At 43.9% G+C, this 23,723-nt stretch overlaps 1 protein-coding gene across 1 annotated transcript in view; it reads left to right on the forward strand.

The window, feature by feature from the left end:
* COL28A1 (collagen type XXVIII alpha 1 chain) overlaps positions 1 to 23,723 on the forward strand; it is a 169,901-nt gene that overhangs the window by 135,832 nt on the left and 10,346 nt on the right. The window contains exons 28-33 of the mRNA XM_066353840.1: positions 7,797 to 7,865; positions 8,711 to 8,791; positions 8,881 to 8,916; positions 13,658 to 13,694; positions 15,866 to 16,414; positions 18,346 to 18,503. Coding sequence (XP_066209937.1) covers positions 7,797 to 7,865; positions 8,711 to 8,791; positions 8,881 to 8,916; positions 13,658 to 13,694; positions 15,866 to 16,414; positions 18,346 to 18,503 — 930 coding nt within the window. The remainder of the gene's footprint in view (positions 1 to 7,796; positions 7,866 to 8,710; positions 8,792 to 8,880; positions 8,917 to 13,657; positions 13,695 to 15,865; positions 16,415 to 18,345; positions 18,504 to 23,723) is intronic.

Consider the following 23,723-nt stretch of genomic DNA (forward strand, 5'->3'; position numbering starts at 1 on the left):
CCTGGCACGCCCACCATGGGGTGACACTCTGCCCACCAGGGGGTGATGCTCTGCCCATCCTGGGCGTCGCCATGTTGCGACCAGAGCCACTCTAGTGCCTGAGGCAGAGGCCACAGAGCCATCCCCAGCGCCCGGGCCATCTTTGCTCCAATGGAGCCTTGGCTGCGGGAGGGGAAGAGAGAGACAGAGAGGAAAGCGTGGCGGATGGGTGGAGAAGCAAATGGGCGCTTCTCCTGTGTGCCCTGGCCGGGAATCGAACCTGGGTCCTCCGCACGCTAGGCCGACGCTCTACCGCTGAGCCAACCGGCCAGGGTGAGAGACTACTATTTAATCTACAGGTCTTACTGGGTTTACCAAGTGTTCTGTTAACTGTTTTTCATTAAAATTTTTTTTCATTTTTTTTTTTAGTAAAGGATTAAATACAGAAAAATGCACCCTTTTAAGTACATACAGTTCTACGTGTTCTAGCAAATGCATAAGAGGCCCCTACAGGTCTGGACTGACGATGGTTTCCTGACCCTCCCCAAGGAATACGTATCCCTATAGGTCTGGGCCCAGCATGCATTTCTGCAGGCTTTGTTCCACTTCCTTCTCCCAGGTGCCATGAGCTGTCATCTGTGCCCTACAGTGACAGCGTTGGCCGCACTTACCCCATCAGTTTCAGACTTTTGTGCCACAGAGGGCTTTGTGCCCTTCCCTGGAGGGCTGCTGCTGCCTTCCCCTGGGTGGGCGCCACGAGGGAGCACGTCCGTGCCGTCTCCAGTCAGTCTGGCCCCTGAGCCTTGGTGAGGTCCCCAGAGAAAAGCCTGTGAGTAGACATGAGTTTCCCTTGTGCCCGAAGTCCCCAGGGGCTTCATCCTCTCACACTAGCCACACTCGGCCTTCAGCAATTTGTTTAAAATGTCAGTGGAATTCTTCTCATCAGCTTGCAGGACATCTGGCGTCTCTGACTGCTGTCCTATCTCTCCTTGGGTTTTGGGTTAGTTGGTGGCCTCGCGACCATCGCTCCATGATGGATTCAATGCAGGTTGTGATTTCATAGATTAGTTAGCATTTTTTGTTGTTGTTTTAAGAATGAAAGCAGCCTTTTTCTGGTTTTTTATATCTGAAGTATAAAACATCTATTTTGTAGTTTTTGATAATCTATAAATTGTACCTTATTGAGAAAACATTTGGTAAGAAAAACTGGTGTTTCCTGACATATCAGGAATGAAAAAAAAAAACTATTAAATTATTCAGGTAATTGTGCATTGCCCTTAGAAAGTTCTCTCTCAGAGAACAAGCAATCATATGAAAAATTAAAAGGATCACATCTTTAACAGGACAGTTCCAAGAATAAGACATAGTGGTTAAGAAACTGGCTTTGACATTTAGATTTAATTATACCTTCAGAAGGACAGGTTCTTTCCTGCAGTTGCTTCTGACCTATGCTGAAATTGTTGTATATCATTTTCCTGACACTTGTAAGGAAAAAACAATCTGATTGGATAGCATTCACCTCGGTGAGGCTAAGGCATGGACTTAATTGTTAAAGGCTTTTAGCCAGATAGTCTACTCTGAAAATTACAGAAAGCCTTTAAATATTTTGAAGGGAAACTGATGATTAAAAAGGAGAAAAATGCCTTTATTATAGGGAAACCCAGAGGCCTAGAATAGCTATTGTTAACCAGTACATATAAAATGTCTGTATTATGAAATAATGCAAAATAAATTCCTGAACATGGAGCTGATCCTAACATGATAATTGGCTACTCAGGCTTTTCCCTCAGGTCATGGCAATGAAGTCACAGCAGCTTTTAATTCTGTTAGGAAATTGTGTCATTTCCTAAAAGCAGCTAGTTAGGCATAAACGTTTATTGAACAGTTTCTATATTGGCTGCTATGGGAAGCTGAAAGGTTTTTGTAAAAGAAATAATTATTCTGAATAATTGTCGAAAAGTATTGAGTCCTTTCTGGACCTACTTTGTCTAAATATTTAATTGCAAGTGATAATTCACCATCACACCACAATCCCAGTGCCTTTGTCTGTAATGCTGTTCTGTCCTTTGGGGTTGGGACAAAGCCGGTGGTGGGATTCAGCCAGTTTGTACCAGTTTGGCAGAACCGATACCTAATTTTTTGCTTAGCTCAGCAAATCGGTTGTTCACATGGCACTTGTAATCAGGGTTCTCTTTAAGGTGGGCGCCTGGGCAGCCGCCCTATGTGGAAATCACAAATTTACATTCCTTGCTCTTTTTTAATGTTCATCTGTGCAATAGCGTATTCTAAGCATCATAATAATGTTCATTCCATCCATAGGTGAAAAAAGTTGCAAGTGAGGATGCCAATCAAGAAGCAATATGGAGCCCTGGCCGGTTGGCTCAGCGGTAGAGTGTTGGCCTGGCGTGCGGGGGACCCTGGTTCGATTCCCGGCCAGGGCACATAGGAGAAGCGCCCATTTGCTTCTCTACCCCCACCCCCTCCTTCCTCTCTGTCTCTCTCTTCCCCTCCCGCAGCCAAGGCTCCATTGGAGCAAAGATGGCCCGGGTGCTGGGGATGGCTCCTTGGCCTCTGCCCCAGGCGCTAGAGTGGCTCTGGTCTCGGCAGAGCGACCCCCCCCCAGGGGCAGAGCATCGCCCCCTGATGGACAGAGCATCGCCACTGGTGGGCGTGCCGGGTGGATCCTGGTCGGGCGCATGCCGGAGTCTGTCTGACTGTCTCTCCCCGTTTCCAGCTTCAGGGAAAAGAAAAAAAAAAGAAGCAATATGGAAATATCTATCTTAAATAACAGTTTTATTGTTTTGGTCAGGTATTCTTTAATATTTTTCATTAATATTTTAAAACTCATAATCTAGTTGTGTGTACCTCTTTTATTGTCCTTATTTAAGTATTAAATGCATGAAATAATAAACTACCTTTCGGTATATATATATATATTTATTTTTATTTTATTTTTTAAGCTGGAAACGGGGAGAGACAGTCAGACAGACTCCCGCATGCGCCCGACCGGGATCCACCCGGCACGCCCACCAGGGGCGACGCTCTGCCCACCAGGGGCGATGCTCTGCCCCTCCGGGTCGTCGCTCTGCTACGACCAGAGCCACTCTAGCGCCTGGGGCAGAGGCCAAGGAGCCATCCCCAGTGCCCGGGCCATCTTTGCTCCAATGGAGCCTTGGCTGCGGGAGGGGAAGAGAGAGACAGAGAGGAAGGAGAGGAAGGAGGGGGGTGGGGTGGAGAAGCAGATGGGCGCTTCTCCTATGTGCCCTGGCCGGGAACCGAACCCGGGTCCCCCGCACGCCAGGCCGACGCTCTACCGCTGAGCCAACCGGCCAGGACCATATATTTTTTTATACTTAAAATGGTCATTAGGGCAGAGAACTGGTTATTAAATTATTTGAACCCCACCACTGGACAAAGCCAACCATAGATTTCCTTTTAGGGTTCTCCCGTGAACTCTTCATCTCCCTTACACTTGGCTAGGAACCCTCTTAACCCCTCAACCAGTGGCCTCATGTGTCTCTTTGACAACCTCAAACTACCTTTTAAGCAGATACATGGTTAAATGAAGACACTCTCAGTCACTTCCACAAAACAAAACAACCCTGAGAAGATTAAGTTATGCTCAAGTATCATTTACTGTTGTGTCTTTCTGAAGAGGCTATCTTTCTTATATTTTTGTTTTGCTTTTTAAAATTTTCTTTAATTAGAACAGAGAATGGGAGACTCCTGGGTATTTTTCCACTGTCCTTCCCATCACTGTAGGCTGGCCACCTGGTCTGTATGCAGACAGACCTTTCTATCCTTCAGACTTAAGAAGAGGCTGCAGACGGACTCGGCGCCTGTTTCTCAGTAGTTGTAATGAGGTTGGGCTCTGTTATCCAGGCACTCCTGACTGTCCCTTTTCATTACACCTGTGTTAGCAGAGCAACCTTTCTTCTGCCTATGTCTTCAGCTCGGAATCTGAGTGTTAGCTAACTATTTGGGGTTCACTTATCTGGTACCAATCCCCCTTGTCCAGTGTTCTGGGGCTCCCCATACCACCAGGTTTGCTGGGGAAAATGACTGTTCTCTCTTGACTGTAAGCTGAATAAAGAAGACCCAGGATCACTGCCTGTCTACTCTAACTAACTAAGCATCTAAGAGAGGGAGCAGTCCTTCTTCAGGGGTGAGTCTCCTTGGATAGGCCTGGGACATCCGTGCACTAACTAACTAAGCATCTAAGAGAGGGAGCACTCCTTCCTCAGGGGTGAGTCTCCTTGGATAGGCCTGGGACATCCGTGCACTAACTAAGCATCTAAGAGAGGGAGCACTCCTTCCTCAGGGGTGAGTCTCCTTGGATAGGCCTGGGACATCCGTGCACTAACTAACTAAGCATCTAAGAGAGGGAGCAGTCCTTCTTCAGGGGTGAGTCTCCTTGGATAGGCCTGGGACATCCGTGCACTAACTAAGCATCTAAGAGAGGGAGCAGTCCTTCTTCAGGGGTGAGTCTCCTTGGATAGGCCTGGGACATCCGTGCACTAACTAACTAAGCATCTAAGAGAGGGAGCAGTCCTTCTTCGGGGGTGAGTCTCCTTGGATAGGCCTGGGACATCGTGCACAATACTGCACAAACTTTCACTGTGCCACGGCCCTGGCCGGTTGGCTCAGCGGTAGAGCGTCGGCCTGGCGTGTGGGGGACCCAGGTTCGATTCCCGGCCAGGGCACATAGGAGAAGCGCCCATTTGCTTCTCCACCCCCCAACCCCCCCCTCCTTCCTCTCTGTCTCTCTCTTCCCCTCCCGCAGCCAAGGCTCCATTGGAGCAAAGATGCCCCGGGCGCTGGGGATGGCTCCTTGGCCTCTGCCCCAGGTGCTAGAGTGGCTCTGGTCGCAGCAGAGCGACGCCCCGGAGGAGCAGAGCATCGCCCCCTGGTGGGCAGAGCGTTGCCCTGGTGGGCGTGCCGGGTGGATCCCGGTCGGGCGCATGCGGGAGTCTGTCTGACTGTCTCTCCCCGTTTCCAGCTTCAGAAAAAAAAAAAAAAAAAAAAAAAAAAAAAAAAAAAAAAAACTTTCACTGTGCCCCTCTGTGTTGAGGCATTGGGCTTGGCTTGGGGTTTACCAGTATGAGAAAGGACATTCGGCCAATGAGTTCTCAGATACTTGACCATTGTAAGGAACCTGTTCTGAGTCTTCTAGAATTAGATTGAGGAGGTACAGCTGTAACTTCACACTTTACATTAATTTGAAAAAAACCAAGCTGGTAGAGATAAAAAGAACCCAAGCGTTCAGCCAAGCCAACCTGCTGAGAGGGGCTAGTGATGGGTGCAAGAAGAATTGAGCACGTCACTTCAACAAGAGATTCTCCACTTGTATTCATTTTATTTTGCGCTCTCCTATGTAAGATTTATTTTAATAAAAGGATCCTCTCCTAGGGATGTGTGCAAATATATGTATGTATATATATTCATTGAAGCATTGTTTATAATAGGGAAATGTTGGAAACAACCTAAATGTCCATCACTAGGATAATGGATCAATTGTCGTCTAGTTATTTAATGGAACACTGTACAGCAGAGAAAATTAACGAACTAGAACCACATGTATGTTCACAGATAAATTTCAAATAACATTGCAATGTAAAATAAAAATTGGGGCCTGACCTGTGGCGGTGCAGTGGATAAAGCGTCGACCTGGAAATGCTGAGGTCGCCGGTTCGAAACCCTGGGCTTGCCTAGTCAGGGCACATATGGGAGTTGATGCTTCCTGCTCCTCCTCCCTTCTCTCTTTCTCTCTCCCTTCTAAAATAAATAAATAAAATAAAATAAATAAAATAAAATAAAATAAAATAAAAATTGGATGCATAAATATCACTTATTTGAATTTAGAATATTAAAGATAATATTGCACATTGTTTTAGAATCTATATATATATGTAGCTAAGGTATAAAAACATGGATATGAGTAATGCTTATCAGTTTCAGAGAGAGGGTTCTTCTCTCCTTTGGGAAATGGCATTTGGTACATGGGGTTTCAATAGTATCCGTACTATTTCATTTTTCAATATGGTGGTATATAGGTGAAGGTTTGTCTTTCCCCCCATAAATTGTGTGTGTCTAAAATATTTCATTATAACACTTTTAAAAAGAAAGGAGTTTATTGACTTTAAAAAGCTTGAAAGCTTGCCTGACCAAGTGATGGTGCTGTGGAAAGAGCTTTGGACTGGGATGCAGATGACTCAGGTTCGAAACCCTGAGGTCACTGGCTTGAGCGCAGGCTCACCAGCTTGAGCGCAGGGTTGCTGGCTTGAGCATGGGATCATAGACGTACCCCATGGTCCCTAACTTGAGCTCAAAGGTTGCTGACTTGACCAAGGGGTCACTCACTCTGCTGGAGCCCCCTGGTCAAGGTACATATGAGAAGGCAATCAGTGAGCAACTAAGATGTGGCAACGAAGAATTGATGCTTCCCATCTCTCTCCCTTCCTGTCTGTCACTATCTGTCCCTCGCTCTGACTCTCTATCTTTGCCACACACACACACACACACACAAAGTTTGAAAGCTCATGCATGAGCTAGAGAAGGGGTCCCAGGAATGCTGATACTCAAAGTTACAATGATCTCCAACAGTGTGGTGATCACCAGAGGGAAAGGGTTTGGGAGAGGGAGAAGAGGGCGCAGCAGGGCTAAAAGGTGATGGAAGGAGACTTGACTTTGAGTGGTGAACACACAATATACAGATGATGTGTTATAGAACTGTACACTTGAAACCTATATAATTTTATTAACCAATGTCATCCTAATGGTCTTGAAGTAAACCCCTGTAGCCCTTTCCAAGAGTGACTACCTAACGCCTATCCTGCCATCAGCAGTAGTGGCTCTTAAGCCTTTGCAAGCCTATAACAAAATGCATATTTGGCCCCTACCCCATTCTCGAGTCTCATTTAGTAGGTCTTTTTATTAATCATACCAGTGATTCTAGTGCGATACCTTTGAGAATGATGCTGAAGGTTAGCAAGCAAATCAGACCCCAGAACCCATGGTCCCTCAAACCTCTGCCACAGACTCATTGATAATAATGAGAGTGAAGTGGGGGTTGCATTATAGGATTCAAGCAGCGTCAGTACTGTAACTGTAACTGTGTATACTCATTAATGATTATTCCTGTTTCCTTATCAGCATCATGAAAATGCTTTCAACTTAGGTGGTTTGAGTGACTGGGGTAGGGTAGCAAGAGATAATGTTAAGAAATGCTGGGTCCAGTTAAAAGCATGTCCTGGAATGAAAACATTTTTGTTTTTAGAGTTAAGGGGTTACTAAATTTAGATAAATATATAGATTCATGTTGTTATAAATCATCAGGGATGGAATTAACAATATATGGTGAATTGAATAAACAACTCCTTCTTAAGTGAAAAGCTATTATTATATCCTCTTTTTGTCCATTATTAAGATAATGCATGCTTTTAACACATAATACAATTTAGAAAAATGTAAAGATGATAAAACTGACATCAGTGTCACAACTGAAATAGCAACTTATTGTTATTTGTAAACTGATTGATATGCTGTTCACAGTTTGAAACAGTCCAAGGTGGGAGTATTTACACTACAGAAAATAGGCACATCCTATAAACTAGCTGCTTCATTTCTACTTCACACTCAGCAATTAAACTTTCCCTGGCAAAACTCTGAGTCCATCTGACATACATATTCTCCCCTAACCCCAAATTTAGATAATGCTATAATGCAATTTTGTAACTACAAGTAATATCTGACTCAAGAAATTTCCTGAGTTATCTTGGTAAATTAATAGGAACATCCCTTTCTCATATTGTGTACAGGGGGAGCAAGGACCTGCAGGCTTTCCAGGGCCAAAGGGCACAACAGGCCGTGGCTTCCCTGGCAACAAGGTAAGTATTCCAGGACCTTAAAAAGAGGCTCAGGCTTAGGATCTCAACGGCTTAACTTGAACTTTGAAAGAGCTCTCATATACCTGTTCCTCTTCTTACAAAACTCACAAAGGAAAAAATCCATTTGAAAGTGAACCCTTATGTATTTCCTTTCCTAACTACACACATGCTTACTTTATAACATTTCATTTCCTTCGTTCTTAAAAGCTAACTGATAAAGGAATAAATCCTTACAACATAACATGTAGAATATACCAGATAACTCAGGTGTAAAAATTATATTATAGTTGAACTTCCTGAAGGCAGTGAGCTGATCTGACAATATCTCAAGGTCTCTTCACTTAGAGATCTCTGGTTTATGATGAATTAGATTGTGGTATCTGGGTGGGGGGATGTAAATAAAATGCCCCGATTTTTTTTTCCTATCGTACATTTGTATCAACAAGAACTATAGGTCTTCAAGAGATACCAGTTATAAATAAAACTTGAGTTTTTCTTATTTGGCTTTAAAATTAAAACTCTAAATTTATCTTTTCCAGCTTGAACTCAGGTTCACCAGCTTGAGGGTGGGATCATAGACATGACCCCATGGTCGCTGGCTTAAACCCAGGGTCACTGGCTTGAGCATGGGGTCACAGGTTTGGCTGGAGCCCCCTGGTCAAGGCTCATATGAGAAGCAATCAATGAACAACTAAAATGCCACAACTACGAGTTGATGCTTCTCATCTCTCTCCCTTCCTGTCTCTCCCCCTCTCTCACTACCTCTCTCTCGTTTAAAGAAAAAGAACCCCCTCCCCCCAAAAAAACAAAACTAAAAAACCTTACCTTTTCACTATATTCTGCAGGGAGAGCATGGAGAACGAGGCGATGCGGGACAAAAAGGCACTAAAGGGGAAATTGGGGAGCCCGGGTCCCCAGGAAAACAGGCAAGAAGTGATTTCCAAAGTCTTACTGTAAATTTATACATGAACTAGTTCCAACCTACACTGACTGTCACTCTTCTTCTACTAAGCAGGGGTTACAAGGACCAAAAGGAGACCAAGGCCTTACAGTGAGTATCAATCCTAGAGGCTCAGTGAGGGTCTGTGCTTGCAGAATCATTACGTTCAGGGTTTAGCTTTAGGAGTATGACTTCTTTTGATGCAGAGTTCCAGGTGCTATTTAAATGACAGCACTGCCAACAACCCCAGTGTTGACTTAGATGCACAAGGTAACCGAATCTGAATGTGAGGGGCGGAAATACCACCTGGCAGCCCTTACCTGGTCTCATGGCGGAGACCTGTGACTTCCCCTCCGATCTCAGGTAGAAATAATAAGAGATGAGCTGCTTACCAGAAGCCAGACAAACAAATGACTTTTTATTTCACATGCTCTTTCAGACTTCACAATGGGGGATCTTTCTTCCTCAACTAGTTTCTTTAGGAAGTGCTCCGGAACAGCAATCATAGTATTTTTATGCACAAATTCACTCATTCAACTCTTTGTGAAGCATCTACCAACTGTTGCCTACTCATCTCTCTACGCCACTGCGAACAAACAGCCAACTCTTTAAAGTCCCACAGGATGGAGAAGTTTCAGAATCTGTATGGCCAAGTCTAAGTCTTCCTTTCTGACTTGAAGGCACTGTAACTTCTGGAGTGCAGAGGAATAGGGAACTTCTCTTTATCCTCTTTTTGTCCTTCTGGTGGATCGTGGTCTGGGGATGCTGATCCTAGGTTCTGTGCAGGGGACATCCAGGTGAGAGGGTGCTGGGAGTTCTGGTAGTGAAGGTGAGAGATGGGAGCTGGGCATGTAACAAACAGAACTGCATGTTTTTTATGGCCCACCTGCCTTCATCTCTTTGTTCTTTCTTTTTTTTTTTTTTTGTATTTTTTCTGAAGCTGGAAACGGGGAGAGACAGACAGACTCCCGTATGCACCCGACTGGGATCCACCCGGCACGCCCACCAGGGGGTGATGCTCTGCCCCTCCGGGGCGTTGCCCTGTCGCAACCAGAGCCACTCTAGCGCCTGGGGCAGAGGCCAAGGAGCCATCCCCAGCGCCCAGGCCATCTTTGCTCCAATGGAGCCTCGGCTGCGGGAGGGGAAGAGAGAGACAGAGAGGAAGGAGAGGGGGAGGGGTGGAGAAGCAGATGGGCACTTCTCCTGTGTGCCCTGGCCAGGAATCGAACCCGGGACTTCCGCACGCCAGGCCGACGACCTACCACTGAGCCAACTGGCCAGGGCATCTTTGTTCTTTCTCACCACAAGTCAGCCCGCTGTCTATACACAGATGTTTATGGTGGATGAAGCAGCTACATATGCAGCAGTTCCTCCCCAAAAGTGGCAGGGAAGAGAGTATTGCGCAGACAGTGCACCCTTGTTTGCCTCCTTCCTCCTCCTCCTAGACTCCTTCCTCCTCATCCTTGCACTGTCCTTTCATTCTGCCTCTGCAGTGTCCCTCCAAGCCAGTCCTTTTCATCTGTCGCTACCATCTCTGCTTTCTGGTGTCGGCTTCTTTGAACTATTTAGGAACCTCAAACCTCTCCATTGGCTGCTGTGATCTCTTTTCTTAAACAAATGTGTGCCCAGTTCTCTTCTCTGCTGAAGGCCACGTGTCTTCTCATTGGCCAGGATAAAGTGCACACTCTTCAACATGACACAAAGACCTTTTAGAGTTCATCTGTCTTGCATATCGCCTACGAGTCTTTCTGCTACATACCCTGAGTCATAAGTTTACTCAAGGACTGTAATGCACTGTGCTCTGTATGCTTGGTCCCCTGCCTGGAACGCTCCTCCTCCTTCCTCCCATTCCACCCCAACCTGGTCAGAGTCTACCTCCCTGGACCACAACCCCACCTCACCCCACCCCTAGAATTCCCTGTGGACCAACATGGCTCCTTGGCTTCAATCTGATAGCACAGCCCTTACAAAAGTATTTATTTGTCTACTTCTTACTAGACCGTGAGTCTTTTGAGGGGTATAAATGTGTTACCTTCATCATTGGCAACAAATAACCAAAGTAGTTATTCAGCAATTTTAATGGGAAGAAGGAACCTATTCTGGTCATTTAAAAATTAAGAATACGAGATTTAAAAAAATTGATATGCATATGTGATTAAAGCATTGTAGACCTGGTCATCCCATAAAAGCTCATTGAAAAGAATTAAAATGCAACATTGATATATAAATTATTCTTACAAGCAAATAAAAGACAAATATTCTAACAGAAAGAAAGAATGGACCATGGATATACAAAGACTATGCACAAGAGAATACAACTTGGAAACATGCATATAAAATAAAATTTAGCTTCACTAATAACTGGATAAGTATAATTTAAAACAATGAGATACTTTGCTCTATCAAATGCCAAAAATAATATAATAACCAGTATTGGGTTTCTAAAATAAAACAGGTTTTCTTATATACTCAGTTAGAGGTGTCATTACTACAACTTTCCGCAGGGCAGTTTGGCAATGCATCAGGAACCTTAAAATGGCCATGAACTGGATGTCAGTCATCAAGATTATTAGAATATCAAATAATATGGGAAATTAATTATGATATAATGTTAAATAAAAAACTATAATTACAAAGCTGCTATGTAGTATTTTCTTCACTTATACAAAATTAAACATACACATATAAATAAATATATTTCCCTTTTATAGAAACACAATATAAATATATACATTTTCTCTTTCTAGACACATCCTAGTTTCAGATTTCTTAAATGCCTTGGTAAATGTGAATAAAGCATAGCAATGCCTTAAAAAAGATAGCTGTTGACCCCCTCATTTTATATACTTTTATTAATATCATACTGAGGGTTGTTTTTAAATAGCCACTTGGTATCATTGACTTCTACTTAATTTATAGTAAAAAAAAAAAATCAGAATGCCCTGAATATTCCCCATCTCTGCTTCTGTTAAGTCATGTCACCAGCAATGTCACCATTGTCCCAATTCTGTCATTGTAGATTTTTTCTTTAAAACTTTAATTTTGCAACTGTTAAATTTTATTTTCTTATATTAGGTCCACTGCTCCTTCCTATCAAAATTTTCTGGGCTCTTCTTTTCTTTCTTCTATTAGTTAATCATCCCTGTCAGCTTTCTGTCTTTGGCAAAAGTCGGCTCCTACTTTCTCCAGTCTCATCCCAGTTATTTGTGAGCGTGCTACTCAGGGTGGGGCACTGACAGGACCCCCTCCTGCAGGGCCTTCTCAGGGAGCTCCCGGGCAGCAGGGCCAGGAAGGAGCACTCGGAACACTGGGACATTCCGTACAAGAGCCACAGACAGAATAGTAGGAGACTGGAGAGGGGCCTGGAAAAATTGGGAAGCTGTCCAGAAAAGAGGAGGGGCTACATCCTAGAATACAGTCTCTTTTGGCCCTGGTGCCTGTCTTGATTGCCTAGCTCATGTGCGTTAAATCATGTAAATGAGGCCCTGGCCAGTTGGCTCAGCGGTAGAGCGTCGGCCTGGCGTGCGGGAGACCCGGGTTCGATTCCCGGCCAGGGCACATAGGAGAAGCGCCCATTTGCTTCTCCACCCCCTCCCCCTCCTTCCTCTCTGTCTCTCTCTTCCCCTCCCGCAGCCAAGGCCCCATTGGAGCGAGGATGGCCCGGGTGCTGGGGATGGCTCCTTGGCCTCTGCCCCAGGCTCTAGAGTGGCTCTGGGCGTGGAGGGGCGACGCCCCAGAGGGGCAGAGCGTCGCCCCCTGGTGGGCAGAGCATCGCCCCTGGTGGGCAAGCCGGGTGGATCCCGGTCCGGTCCGGCGCATGCGGGAGTCTGTCTGACTGTCTCTCCCTGTTTCCAGCTTCAGAAAAATACAAAATCATGTAAATGAATAAATACATGCATTGTTCATACCACTGGAGGTAGTACCAGTGGTCCCTCCTAAACCACAGGCAGTATGATCCAAGACCCCCGTGGATGCCTGAAACCACAGATAGTATCCTATATATACTGTGTTTTTTCCCATACATACATACATACATACATACCCATGATATAGTTTAACTTATCAATTAGGAATAGTAAGACACTAACAATAAAACTACTAATAAAATACAACAATTATAAAAATATACTGCAATAAAACTTATGTGAATGTGGTCTTTCTTCTTAAAATATCCTATTTCACAGGTAGAAATTTCACTCTCACTGTAGATCATAGCAACAGCAGCATAGGATTTATTTTTCCTTATTAAGTCGAGAATTACCTTTTCACTTAAAGGAAGCACTTTATGGCTTCTCTTTGGCATCTCCGAACTGCCAGCATCACTACTCTTGTGCTTTGGGCTCATTATTAAGTAAAATAAGGGTTACTTGCACACAAGCGCCGCAATACCACGACAGTCGATCTGATAACCAGAATGGCTGCTAAGTGACATTGTTGGCAGTTCATGACAGGTAACTGAAACCATAGAAGGCACAGCTGTGGATGGTGCGCGTTGAGATCCTTAGTGGGGCAAGAGCCTGTGCTGAGAGTGTGCATGTTCTCTGGTTTAAGCTGTCCGCAGCCCTGACACACAGATACTATTAAGCCACCTAATGCCCAAGGTGACATAGCCGATAAATGCTGGAGCCACACTTTGAACTCCAAAAGTCTGGGCTGTTACATTTCCCAACTCAAACACATTTTTAGTTATGATATATTTTAGCCAACCTTTAACCTCTGTGCTATTTATTTTCTGCAGTAGAATGATTAAATCAGACGATGCAATGCCAATTGCAATAGGACATCTTTTATGATTAATATGTGTTCATATTATGGTCATACAATAAATACATATTCCTTTTTTTTCCTGCAGAAAGAAGAAATTATCAAATTTATTTTTGAAATATGTGGTAAGATTTGACTATCAAGAAAAAAACCACTTTAAAATACCAACCCCACTATGTTCTGTGTTGGTCAGGATAATGTGTTCATGCTCCCGAGAAGCTCTGATGCTCGTTTGAAAAGTCAGTGGGAACTGAAAGGAAGCAGTGAGACGGGTTGTGGGAATCTTGACTTAAGAAAAGAAAGCCATCCTCCCAGGTGGTCAGGAAGCGTGGAGATACCTGCCTGGTCATTAACTGGGCAGGTAGGCCTTCTGTGAGCACAGCTCTCATTTATATTCAGTGACATTTACCTGAGATTGGGCAGAAGAAAAGGGAAAAGGAAATATGACCACAGGGACCTAACTGATAAGGGTGCAGCCTGGCTGGTGACGATCATGACTGTGTTTTCCTGCAGCGAGAAGTCTCTCTGACTTGAGTTTTGAACATTATTTCTAGAGTTTCCTCCTCCTGAAGGACAGGAAGATAGTCCGGATGTCCTCTTACTTCACAGCCACACCTAAGTGCTTCTGAGTGGTCAGACAGAGTTACCAGAAAGAGGGAGTAAAGAAGAGGGATTGGCCAAAAGGCAGGAGATTAATGGGATCACAGAGATAAGAGAACCTTCTGTTTAAACAGGACAGAGGCAGGAGTATCACTGTTCTTCCATTCAGAGAACCCCAGAACTGGCTTGTAACCCAACAGACTCTGGACTTCAGGAACCAAACTAGGACTCTGTCTGGTGACAGCCAGTTTAGATGTGACTTCTGAGTTCTAGAAGCTCTGTAAAAATAGCCCCATGTTTCCTTGTGATTTTTTTTTTTTTTTTTTTTTTTTGGTAGTAAGGTTGTTGTGCAGCCAGAGGATAGATAAACCAATGGATCCCTGATAATTCTTATTGTCTGGGGACTCTGGCAACTGCTTTGAATGATAAACCCCAAATAGAAGTTGTTTATTGACCAGTATTATCATTACCCTTAAGGTTTCATAGTCTAGATCAGTGGTAGTCAACCTGGTCCCTACCGCCCACTAGTGGGCGTTCCAGCTTTCATGGTGGGTGGTAGCAGAGCAACCAAAGTATAAATAAAAAGATAGATTTAACTATAGTAAGTTGTTTTATAAAGATTTATTCTGCCAAACTTAGCAAAAATCCGACATAAAGTACTTGGTAAGTAATTATTATTATATGCTTTAACTTGCTATAATTCTGCTTTATAAATTTTATAAAGTAAAGTTACTTCCCTACTTTATAAATCACCATTACTGTGGAACCGGTGGGTGGTTAGAAAATTTTACTACTAACAGAGATACAAAAGTGGGCAGTAGGTATAAAAAGGTTGACTACCCCTGGTCTAGATGGACTGATGGCCTTGTTGATAAGATGGAGGCCACATTAGTTGACATTGTGGTTGACTGGGGACATAAATAAGGTCATTATTCTTTATTCTGTGTACAGTTAAAAGCTCTAATCTTTACTCCACAATTAAAATTTTTCATCCCATTACTTTACCCATTGGCCATGGCAATGAGAAAAAAATCTCTATTTTTATATAAGAATATGATTGAAGACTGAAATATTAGCTTTCAGATTCAGATTAAATGCAAAGGGTGGAATGGCAAATGTAGGATCATGGTTATCTCTTGGGGGAAAGAGGGGAATAAAGAAGGCAGATCCAGCCTGACCTGTGGTGGCGCAGTGGATAAAGCGTTGACCTGGAAATGCTGAGGTCGCCAGTTCGAAACCCTGGGCTTGCCTGGTCAAGGCACATATGGGAGTTGATGCTTCGTGCTCCTCCCCCCTGTCTCTCTCTCCTCTCTCTCTCTCTCTCTCTGCTCTCTAAAATGAATAAATAAAATTAAAAAAAAAAAAAAAAAAAAAAAAGAAGGCAGATCCAGGGAATTCTGACTTTTAAAACTGTTTTAGTTTTTAATCAGAGAAATTGGCATGTAGTGCTTATTATTTTGTCATCTACAGTGTTTCTTTTTAAATAAAATTATTTACTTAAAAGAGTCAGACAATAGAAACCAGAAGGGAGGCAGATGTCAGCTGTGTTCACAGAAAAGAAAGGTAATAATCCAGGTCTCAGATTCATTCGTGCCCATCTCCCTATCTCCCTGCCCCCCCCCCCCAGTGTTCTATTCATCAGTGATATTTTGAGTTTCATTTCTACAGTGTTTCTGTCTTGACATTCATCCTTTAGGCTGTGGGCCCAAATGTAAGGAGACTCCGCTAGAGCTGCTGTTTGTGATTGACAGCTCAGAAAGTGTGGGGCCAGACAACTTCCAGATCATCAAAAACTTTGTGAAGACTTTGACTGACCAGGTTGCTCCTGACCTTGCCACCGCCCGCATCGGCATAATCAACTACAGCCACAAGGTGGAGAAGGTGGCTCATCTGACGGAGTTCTCCGGCAAGGATGACTTCAAGCTGGCTGTGGACAGCATGCAGTACCTGGGGGAAGGCACCTACACGGCCTCAGCTCTCCACGAAGCCAACGTCATGTTTGAAGCCGCCAGGCCAGGCGTAAAGAAAGTGGCCTTGGTCATCACTGACGGGCAGACAGATACCCGAGATGAAAAGAATCTGACAGAGGTGGTGAAGAGTGCCAGGGACACCAATGTGGAGATATTTGTGGTTGGGGTGGTGAAGAAAAACGACCCCAACTTCGAAATGTTCCGCAAGGAAATGAATCTAATTGCTACCGACAGTGAGCACGTTTATCAATTTGATGACTTCATGGCCCTGCAAGGTAAGACTCAGCTCCAGGGGAAGGGACTTCTGTTGTCTTCCAACTACTGCTGCATCCCGAGCAAAGCTGGAAATCGGGAGGCTAGTAAATTGTAACATATAAATGCAAGAAGCGATGACGGATCAAGAGGGATCCTGGCTAACCAAAATTGATTCTTTAAAGTAGCACTTTCCTACCAAACGGCAGGTTTCATTAATATTATATTAATATGATACCACGTGGGGTACATATGCTTGATGGAAGAAGGTAAAAGCCTTTAGAGGTATAATCCCTTGTCTTTATTCATTTGTAACGTGTTGAATTGGCCTTGGAGTTAACTGGGGTGTCTGTGATCAAAAGACATGGATGAAAAAAAAGAACAGAACTTGGGGGTATTGCTAAGAGGAATGTTCAAAAAGTTACCTAACCTAATAAGAGATGGCGCGAGGCAGCAGCAAGGCAGAAAGTAATCACAGGATCAAAATCAATTGAGAAGTACATGATGAATGAACATATATTATGGTAATGTAAAGAGACAGAGATGCAAGTAACTGGGATTATTCTAGTCTATTTTCTGTCCTTATAAAAATGGATGAGCAAACACGTTGCTGTCAGGAGTCCACCTTAGAGAGCCACATTTTGATATTCATCATACAGTCCATGGTAATGTGATGGGTCTCCCTCTGCTCCTTGACCCTTTCACGTGAGCTGATACTTCCTACTGCGGCATTCTGAGACACTGTCTCACCTATATTGATGTATGATGAGTACTGCTTTGCAATAAACATGTTCCCATTCTTTGGGAACTGATCATTCATTCTGGCAGGACCCACCCCCGGCAAGCTATTGAAGTAAGTAAACTTTATGCTTCATGTGTTTGCAGGCTTTGGTTTGGCACTGTCCTTCCTCCTTCACCCTCCTGGCAGTGGGGCCTGACGTGGCCTGGCATTGCCCTTGCCTCACGCTGCTCCCGACCCCCTCTGGGAATCATCACAGCCAGCCCTGATGATAGCATACCAGACCCAGAACCTCCCCACTTTTCAGTTACACTTTTCTTCAGACCTTTCTAATCTGGGGTCCCATTTCTTTCTTTTTTTTCTCTTAGGTGAGAAGAGAGGAGGCAGAGAGACACTCTTGCATGCACACTGGCTGGAATGCACCCAGCAAGCCCAGTAGGGGGCGATGTTCTGCCCATCTGGGGTCATTGCTCCCTTGCTTGGCAATCAAGCTAGTTCAGTGCCTGAGGCGAGGCCATGGAGCCATCCTCAGTGCCCAGGACCAACTTGCTACAGCTGAGCCATGGCTGTGGAAGGAGAAGAGAGAAATAAAGACAGAAAAGGGAGAAAGGGATGCATGGAGAAGCAGGTGGTCACTTCTCCTGTGTGCCCTGGCCAGGAATTGAAGCTGGTGGGGTCCCGTTTCTTTAACTTAACACATGGCTGGGTGACTAATGGATTTGTCTGATACATTCAGGATCACTGGGCTGTTTATGTGTTAGAATGACCAAAGGTATTACACAGTTCAGAGACAAGTTATATTTGAATAATTGAAGAGCTTTATCATCTAACCAAAGGAGTTAGTAATGTGTTCCAGCCAGAGAGGGACATATTTTTGCTGGCTTTTTGCCATCCCTAAAAATGCCAATTAAACTCATAAGAGTGAGACTTGCCCCTTCCACAGAACAGTTCATAGTTAACTGATACTTTAGATAAGCAAGTAGTTAAGTTATTCTTTTGCTTATTTGGAATGCATTTATCATTACAGTTTATTACATTATTTTAGGTAGCCTCTTACAGGTGATATATAGATGCTCTAAAACTTACTTCACCTCGCAGGCGACTCAGGTGATGGGGAAGTTGTTGATTTTAAGGACAGTACTGATCTCCTTAAACAGGTTTTGAGTGATGTTTCATTGCTCCTACCATCTCTTTTTTCTACTTCTCTCTTAAAAGACACCCTGAAGCAAAGATTATTTAAAAAACATTGTGAGGATTTAGATTCCTACCTCATTCAAGTTTTGGGTTCGTCGCCACTTCAACCCAGATTTGGGATGGCAGGGGAAGAACTCAACAAATCCACTCCAGAGCCGCAGAAAGAAATGTCAGAGTCAGTAAGTAACTGTCTTGCTTCATTTGAGAGCTTAATGTTGTGATTTCTGTCCGTTTGACATCAAAGGACATCTTGCTTGGCACCGCACTGCCAAGAATCCGCTGAGGTAGGTATATTGTCAGGTGCTTGGCACTTTGTCCCCAGATTCCTAGTTCTGAGATTTCTCTGGGGCTTGTGAGCACAAATGTGAGATTTAAAAATATTTCTATATTTTATACATAATTATTATTAAATGTTGCAAATAACATTTTTATATTAGGCCCCCGCCACCACGGAAGTAATTTTATACACTAGCACAGGTGACTCACTCTATGATGTGAATCACCTCCTTGCCATGCCATGTGGGTCCTCTCATACCAGGTCACAAGTCTTTCTTATCTGTCTCTGTATCCACTGCCCATTTTGCACGCTCTCCCATTTCTTAAAAGTGCAAAATGCCCAACCTGCCAGTATGCCTCACGCCGATCCACACTCGTGCTCGTGTAGCTTCCGCCTCCTGTGCTCAGAGTGGGGACTGGGAGAGAGGCTGTGTGTGCATACGGTGCAAAGTGGATGCTTTGTTTCAAAGCAACAGAAAGAATTACCTCCTGATTATATTGAGACAAATGTGCCTGTCCTCATAGCCAGCTTCTGGGTACCAACCTCAGCCAATCAGCTTGTGGGCAATTTTTAGGTTCTTTTAGGTCAAACTTGGAGACCCTTCCATAATTACCAGTCAGTGGGTAGTCTCTTCCCCACCAAGTTACAACAAAGCAGGTCTAGACTCGTCTTCACTACACATATGGACATCCTCTGGCAAGAGGCACATAGCTGTCATGACCCTGGTTTTTTGTTTGTTTTGCGACAGACAGACAGATAGGCAGGAAGGGAGATAGATGAGAAGCATCAACTCATAGTTGCAGCACCTTAGTTGTTTGTTGATTGTTTTACCATATGTGCCTTGACCAGGGGGCTTCAGCTGACCCAATGACCCTTTGCTCAAGCCAGTGACCTTGAGCTTCAAGCCAGCTATCATAGGGTCATGCCTGTGATTCCATGCTCAAGCTAGTGACCCTGCATTCAAGATGGTGAGCCCATGCTCAAGCTGGCAACCTCGAGGTTTCAAACCTGGGTCCTCAGTGTACCAGGTGACTATCTACTGCGCCACTGTCTGGTCAGGCTCGTGAGCCTGTTCTGTAAGCTCAGTGAGCTCTTTGTCCTGCCCTTTTATAAAGGCTTCATGGACATGAAAGATTCATTATGAGCAAGTGCAACAATATTCTAGTGTCAGGAGTCAGCTGTCTAGTTAGGTTAAGGCCTTGAGAAATTTCCAGATCAGTAGGTGGACGCAGGGCCATCAGAAACCAGGCCTAGGAAGCCATTCTGAAAGTGACAGACGAGAGGAATCGCTAGATATTCATACTCTGTTCAAGAAAGGGCAGAATGGCCTCTAATATATTAATATTTGATTAAATACTAACCATGTCTGAGATGAGTAATTTCAGTTACTGTCCATGGATTATTCGTTGAAATTAACACACATTTATATCACATGGTTTACAAAGGGATCAATCAGCAAACTCTTTTTGTAAAAGGCAATATAGCAAATCTCTTCGGCTGTGCAGGCCATCTGATCTCTGTTGCAATTGCTCAACTCTGTCTCTGAAGTGCAGAAGCACCTAGCCACTACTTAATGAGTGAATGTAGCTGAGTTCAGATAAAATTGATTTCCAAAACAGCTGAAAACTCGGGTTTGGCCCCCCAGGGCTTGCTGAGCCTGGTCTTCACTACGCATTGTAAAGTAAATTACAGATAGTAATGTACACTGTGCATCACTTTGTCCCTCCCTTAGTCAATCCACGTCCCTTTCTAAAGACTTCCTGAACAAGCGCAAAAGGGTTTCATCCAGCAAGTAGTGCTTAAACCGAGCTCCCCCGTAATTCATGAGTGCCAGTGGTATGTATTGGTCATCTACTGCTGTAATCGGTGGTGACTCTTAAGATACAGTCCCTGCCCAAGAGAAGTTGAGAGTCTATCAGGGAATAGATCACTATAAAAAGTATTAAGAACGTGAGCAGAGCTGTGGACGAAGCGCAAGAGACGGTAGTTGATTTCAGAGCAGAGCAATGGAAGGCTCCACAGAGGACAGGGCGCTGAGCTGAGTTTTAAGAATAAGCAGGAGTTGTTCAAAGCAAGAAGGGTACTTTCAGCAGAAGGAACGTAGGCAAAGGGGGATTCCCATGGGCAGGGCATTTCAATCCATTAGCACAAGTTAAGCCTAACTGGAGCCTAAAGTGTGTGGCGGAATGGTGAGAGTCCAATCTGGATAAATAATTCGAGGACCAGTTATAAATGGCTTCACCTGTCACACTAAGGAGCTCGAATAGCATCCATAGGCCAGGTAGCCAGGAGAGAGCAGAGAAGTTTTTAAAGCAAGGGTCCTGTGGTCATATGTGGTCCACAGGAGTAACCCTGGTGGCAGTGTGGGGATAAACAGGAGGAGCAGGACACTGAGCTATGCGGAGTGACAGTCAGGTGACAGATGGGAAGAGCGGTGGGGATGAAATGAGGCGTGGACTGCAAAGCCATTGCTGGGGTACGATGAACAGGATTTAGTGATGATATGGGTTGGAAGTGAGGGACAGACAGGCAGTGGTTTGGAGATGACAGTTGGATTTATAGCTGGGAGATGGGGTGAACGGAAACACCACTACTGAGATGGAGAATAGAGGAGGCAGGATGGGACTTTTATGATGGAAGAAATTGAATTTAGTTTGCACCTAGTAGAGTCGAGGTGCCTGAGGGAAATCCGAGACAGTTATGACACAGCATGAAGACCAGCAAGTCCCTATGCTTCCTATCATGACCCAGGAAGTCTGACAGCCCTGAGAGACAAGGGATGATATAGATTGTGACAGCTGAATCATTCTAGCAGCTGGGAAGGGAAAGGCAAGAGAAAAGCACATCCAAACTAGTTTGGATTTATACCCCAGAGCCGCACAGAAGGAATCAGCAGCAGCTGGATCTCCCCAGGCTGCCTCTGACGGTGACACCGGGAGCTCACAATGAACTTGAGCTTCTTGGATAGCCAGCCCCTTCTCCTCTAGTCTTCCTCACCCTGGCTCTCTCTGCAGAAGCACCAGGGCAAGACTGAACAATGACTGTTTCTAATAGATATTTAGTCTAACAAACATATGTGCATTTATCTCTGTCATATGTATATATAACACACATACACATGAACATAAAACATATTTATTTTTGCATGTACACCTACCTTTATTTAAAAGTATAATTACTGTACCCAAACATCTACAGTAATGTGAACCTGTCAACACCTTTTGATTCTCAGATTGGTCCCGAGCCTACCCCAGGCAATACTGCAAAACAAATCATCTCAGAGGTCCCTTCTTGGTCTCTATTTCCTTTCTCTGTTGTCTCTTCTATCCACTCCTTAAGACACCAATTTCTATCTTTGCTTCTTCCTCTTCTAGAAAAATCTGTTCTTAGGGAAAATTTTGATATCTGTTCTTTACACTTTTGTGTGAAATTTAAATCAATAGGTTTCCACCTCCAAGAAGGACTTACACTTTCAGCATTTTGTGTAATTGTGGAATGAACTTGATATGCACTAACCATCTGGGAACAGGTGTGTTGGGAAGTAGAGAAAGCAGAAGGATTTCCCAGGTTCTACTAAATTCATAGCCCTTCAGCAACACCGTGCTCTCTTCTCTTGCTGGTTAGTCCTGGGAAGTGAATGTATGCACCTCCATTCTCCTCTGCCTCTCTTCTGAAGCCTCAGGATAACTTACACTTCTGGAATTTATCACATTTTATGTTGTTAATAATTATTTACAGGCCCTGGCCGGTTGGCTCAGCGGTAGAGCGTCAGCCTGGCGTGCAGGGGACCCGGGTTTGATTCCTGGCCAGGGCACATAGGAGAAGCGCCCATTTGCTTCTCCACCCCCCCTCCTTCCTCTCTGTCTCTCTCTTCCCCTCCCGCAGCCAAGGCTCCATTGGAGCAAAGATGGCCTGGGTGCTGGGGATGGCTCCTTGGCCTCTGCCCCAGGCGCTAGAGTGGCTCTGGTCTCGGCAGAGCGACGCCCCGGAGGGGCAGAGCATCACCCCCTGGTGGGCAGAGTGTCGCCCCTGGTGGGCGTGCCAGGTGGATCCCGGTCGGGCGCATGCGGGAGTCTGTCTGACTGTCTCTCCCCGTTTCCAGCTTCAGAAAAAAATAATAATAATAATTATTATTATTATTATTATTTACATATGTATCTTAACTCTGCAAATAGATTTAAATTCCTTGAGGACTGGTGTCTTAAGGAGTGGATAGAGAGACAACAGAGAAAGGAAATAGAGACCAATTTCTAGGTCTAATTAAACTTTGTGTCCCACTCACAGCCTAAAATTGTACATCATCTTGCATATAGTAGATGCTTAATAAATACCTACTGATCTAATGAATGTTATAGCAACTGATGGACTAAAAAATAAATCTAAAGTTTTTCTTCAATAAAAGGCATAAATTATATGGCTTTATAAAAGACTGTATATATAAAAATCCTTAATTTTGTGGGACTAATAATGTTGGGACTTCATGTTCCTTTAAGTCTTTCTGGATTTGGCCAGTTGGGTTAAAATTTCCAGGATATAATGGGAGTGGAGCAATGAAACCAAGTAAACATCATTTAATCAGACCAACTGGTGATCACCAGTAATGTTCTATTAAGTAAGCATATTCATTTTCTGCATGAAGTCACTTTTTGTCATTCTAAATGCATTAATAAATGTCCACATTGATGAAAAAATTGAAGATGACACAAATAAATGGAATACTTCTGGATTAGAAGATTATTGTTTAAATGTCCATATTACCCAAAAAAATCTACCGATTTGATGCAGTCTTTATCAAAATGTCAATGGCATTTTTTCACAGAATTAGAACAAAGAATTCTAAAATTTGCATGGAACCACAAAAGACTCCAAATAGCCAAAGCAATCTGGAGAAAGAACAAAAAAGCTAGACTTATCATGTTCCCTGACTTTAAACTATACCACAAAGTTATAGTAGTCAAAATAGTATGGTGCCAGCATAAAAACAGACACATAGATCAATGGAATAGAATAGAGAGCCCAAAAATAAACCTATGCATACATGATCAATTAATCTATGACAAAGGAGACAAGAATATACAATTGGAAAAATATAATCTCTTAGTAGTGGTGTTGAGAAAACTGG

Source organism: Saccopteryx leptura, chromosome 12 (genome assembly GCF_036850995.1).
Source record: "Saccopteryx leptura isolate mSacLep1 chromosome 12, mSacLep1_pri_phased_curated, whole genome shotgun sequence".
In the NCBI taxonomy this organism is placed as follows: Eukaryota; Metazoa; Chordata; class Mammalia; order Chiroptera; family Emballonuridae; genus Saccopteryx; species Saccopteryx leptura.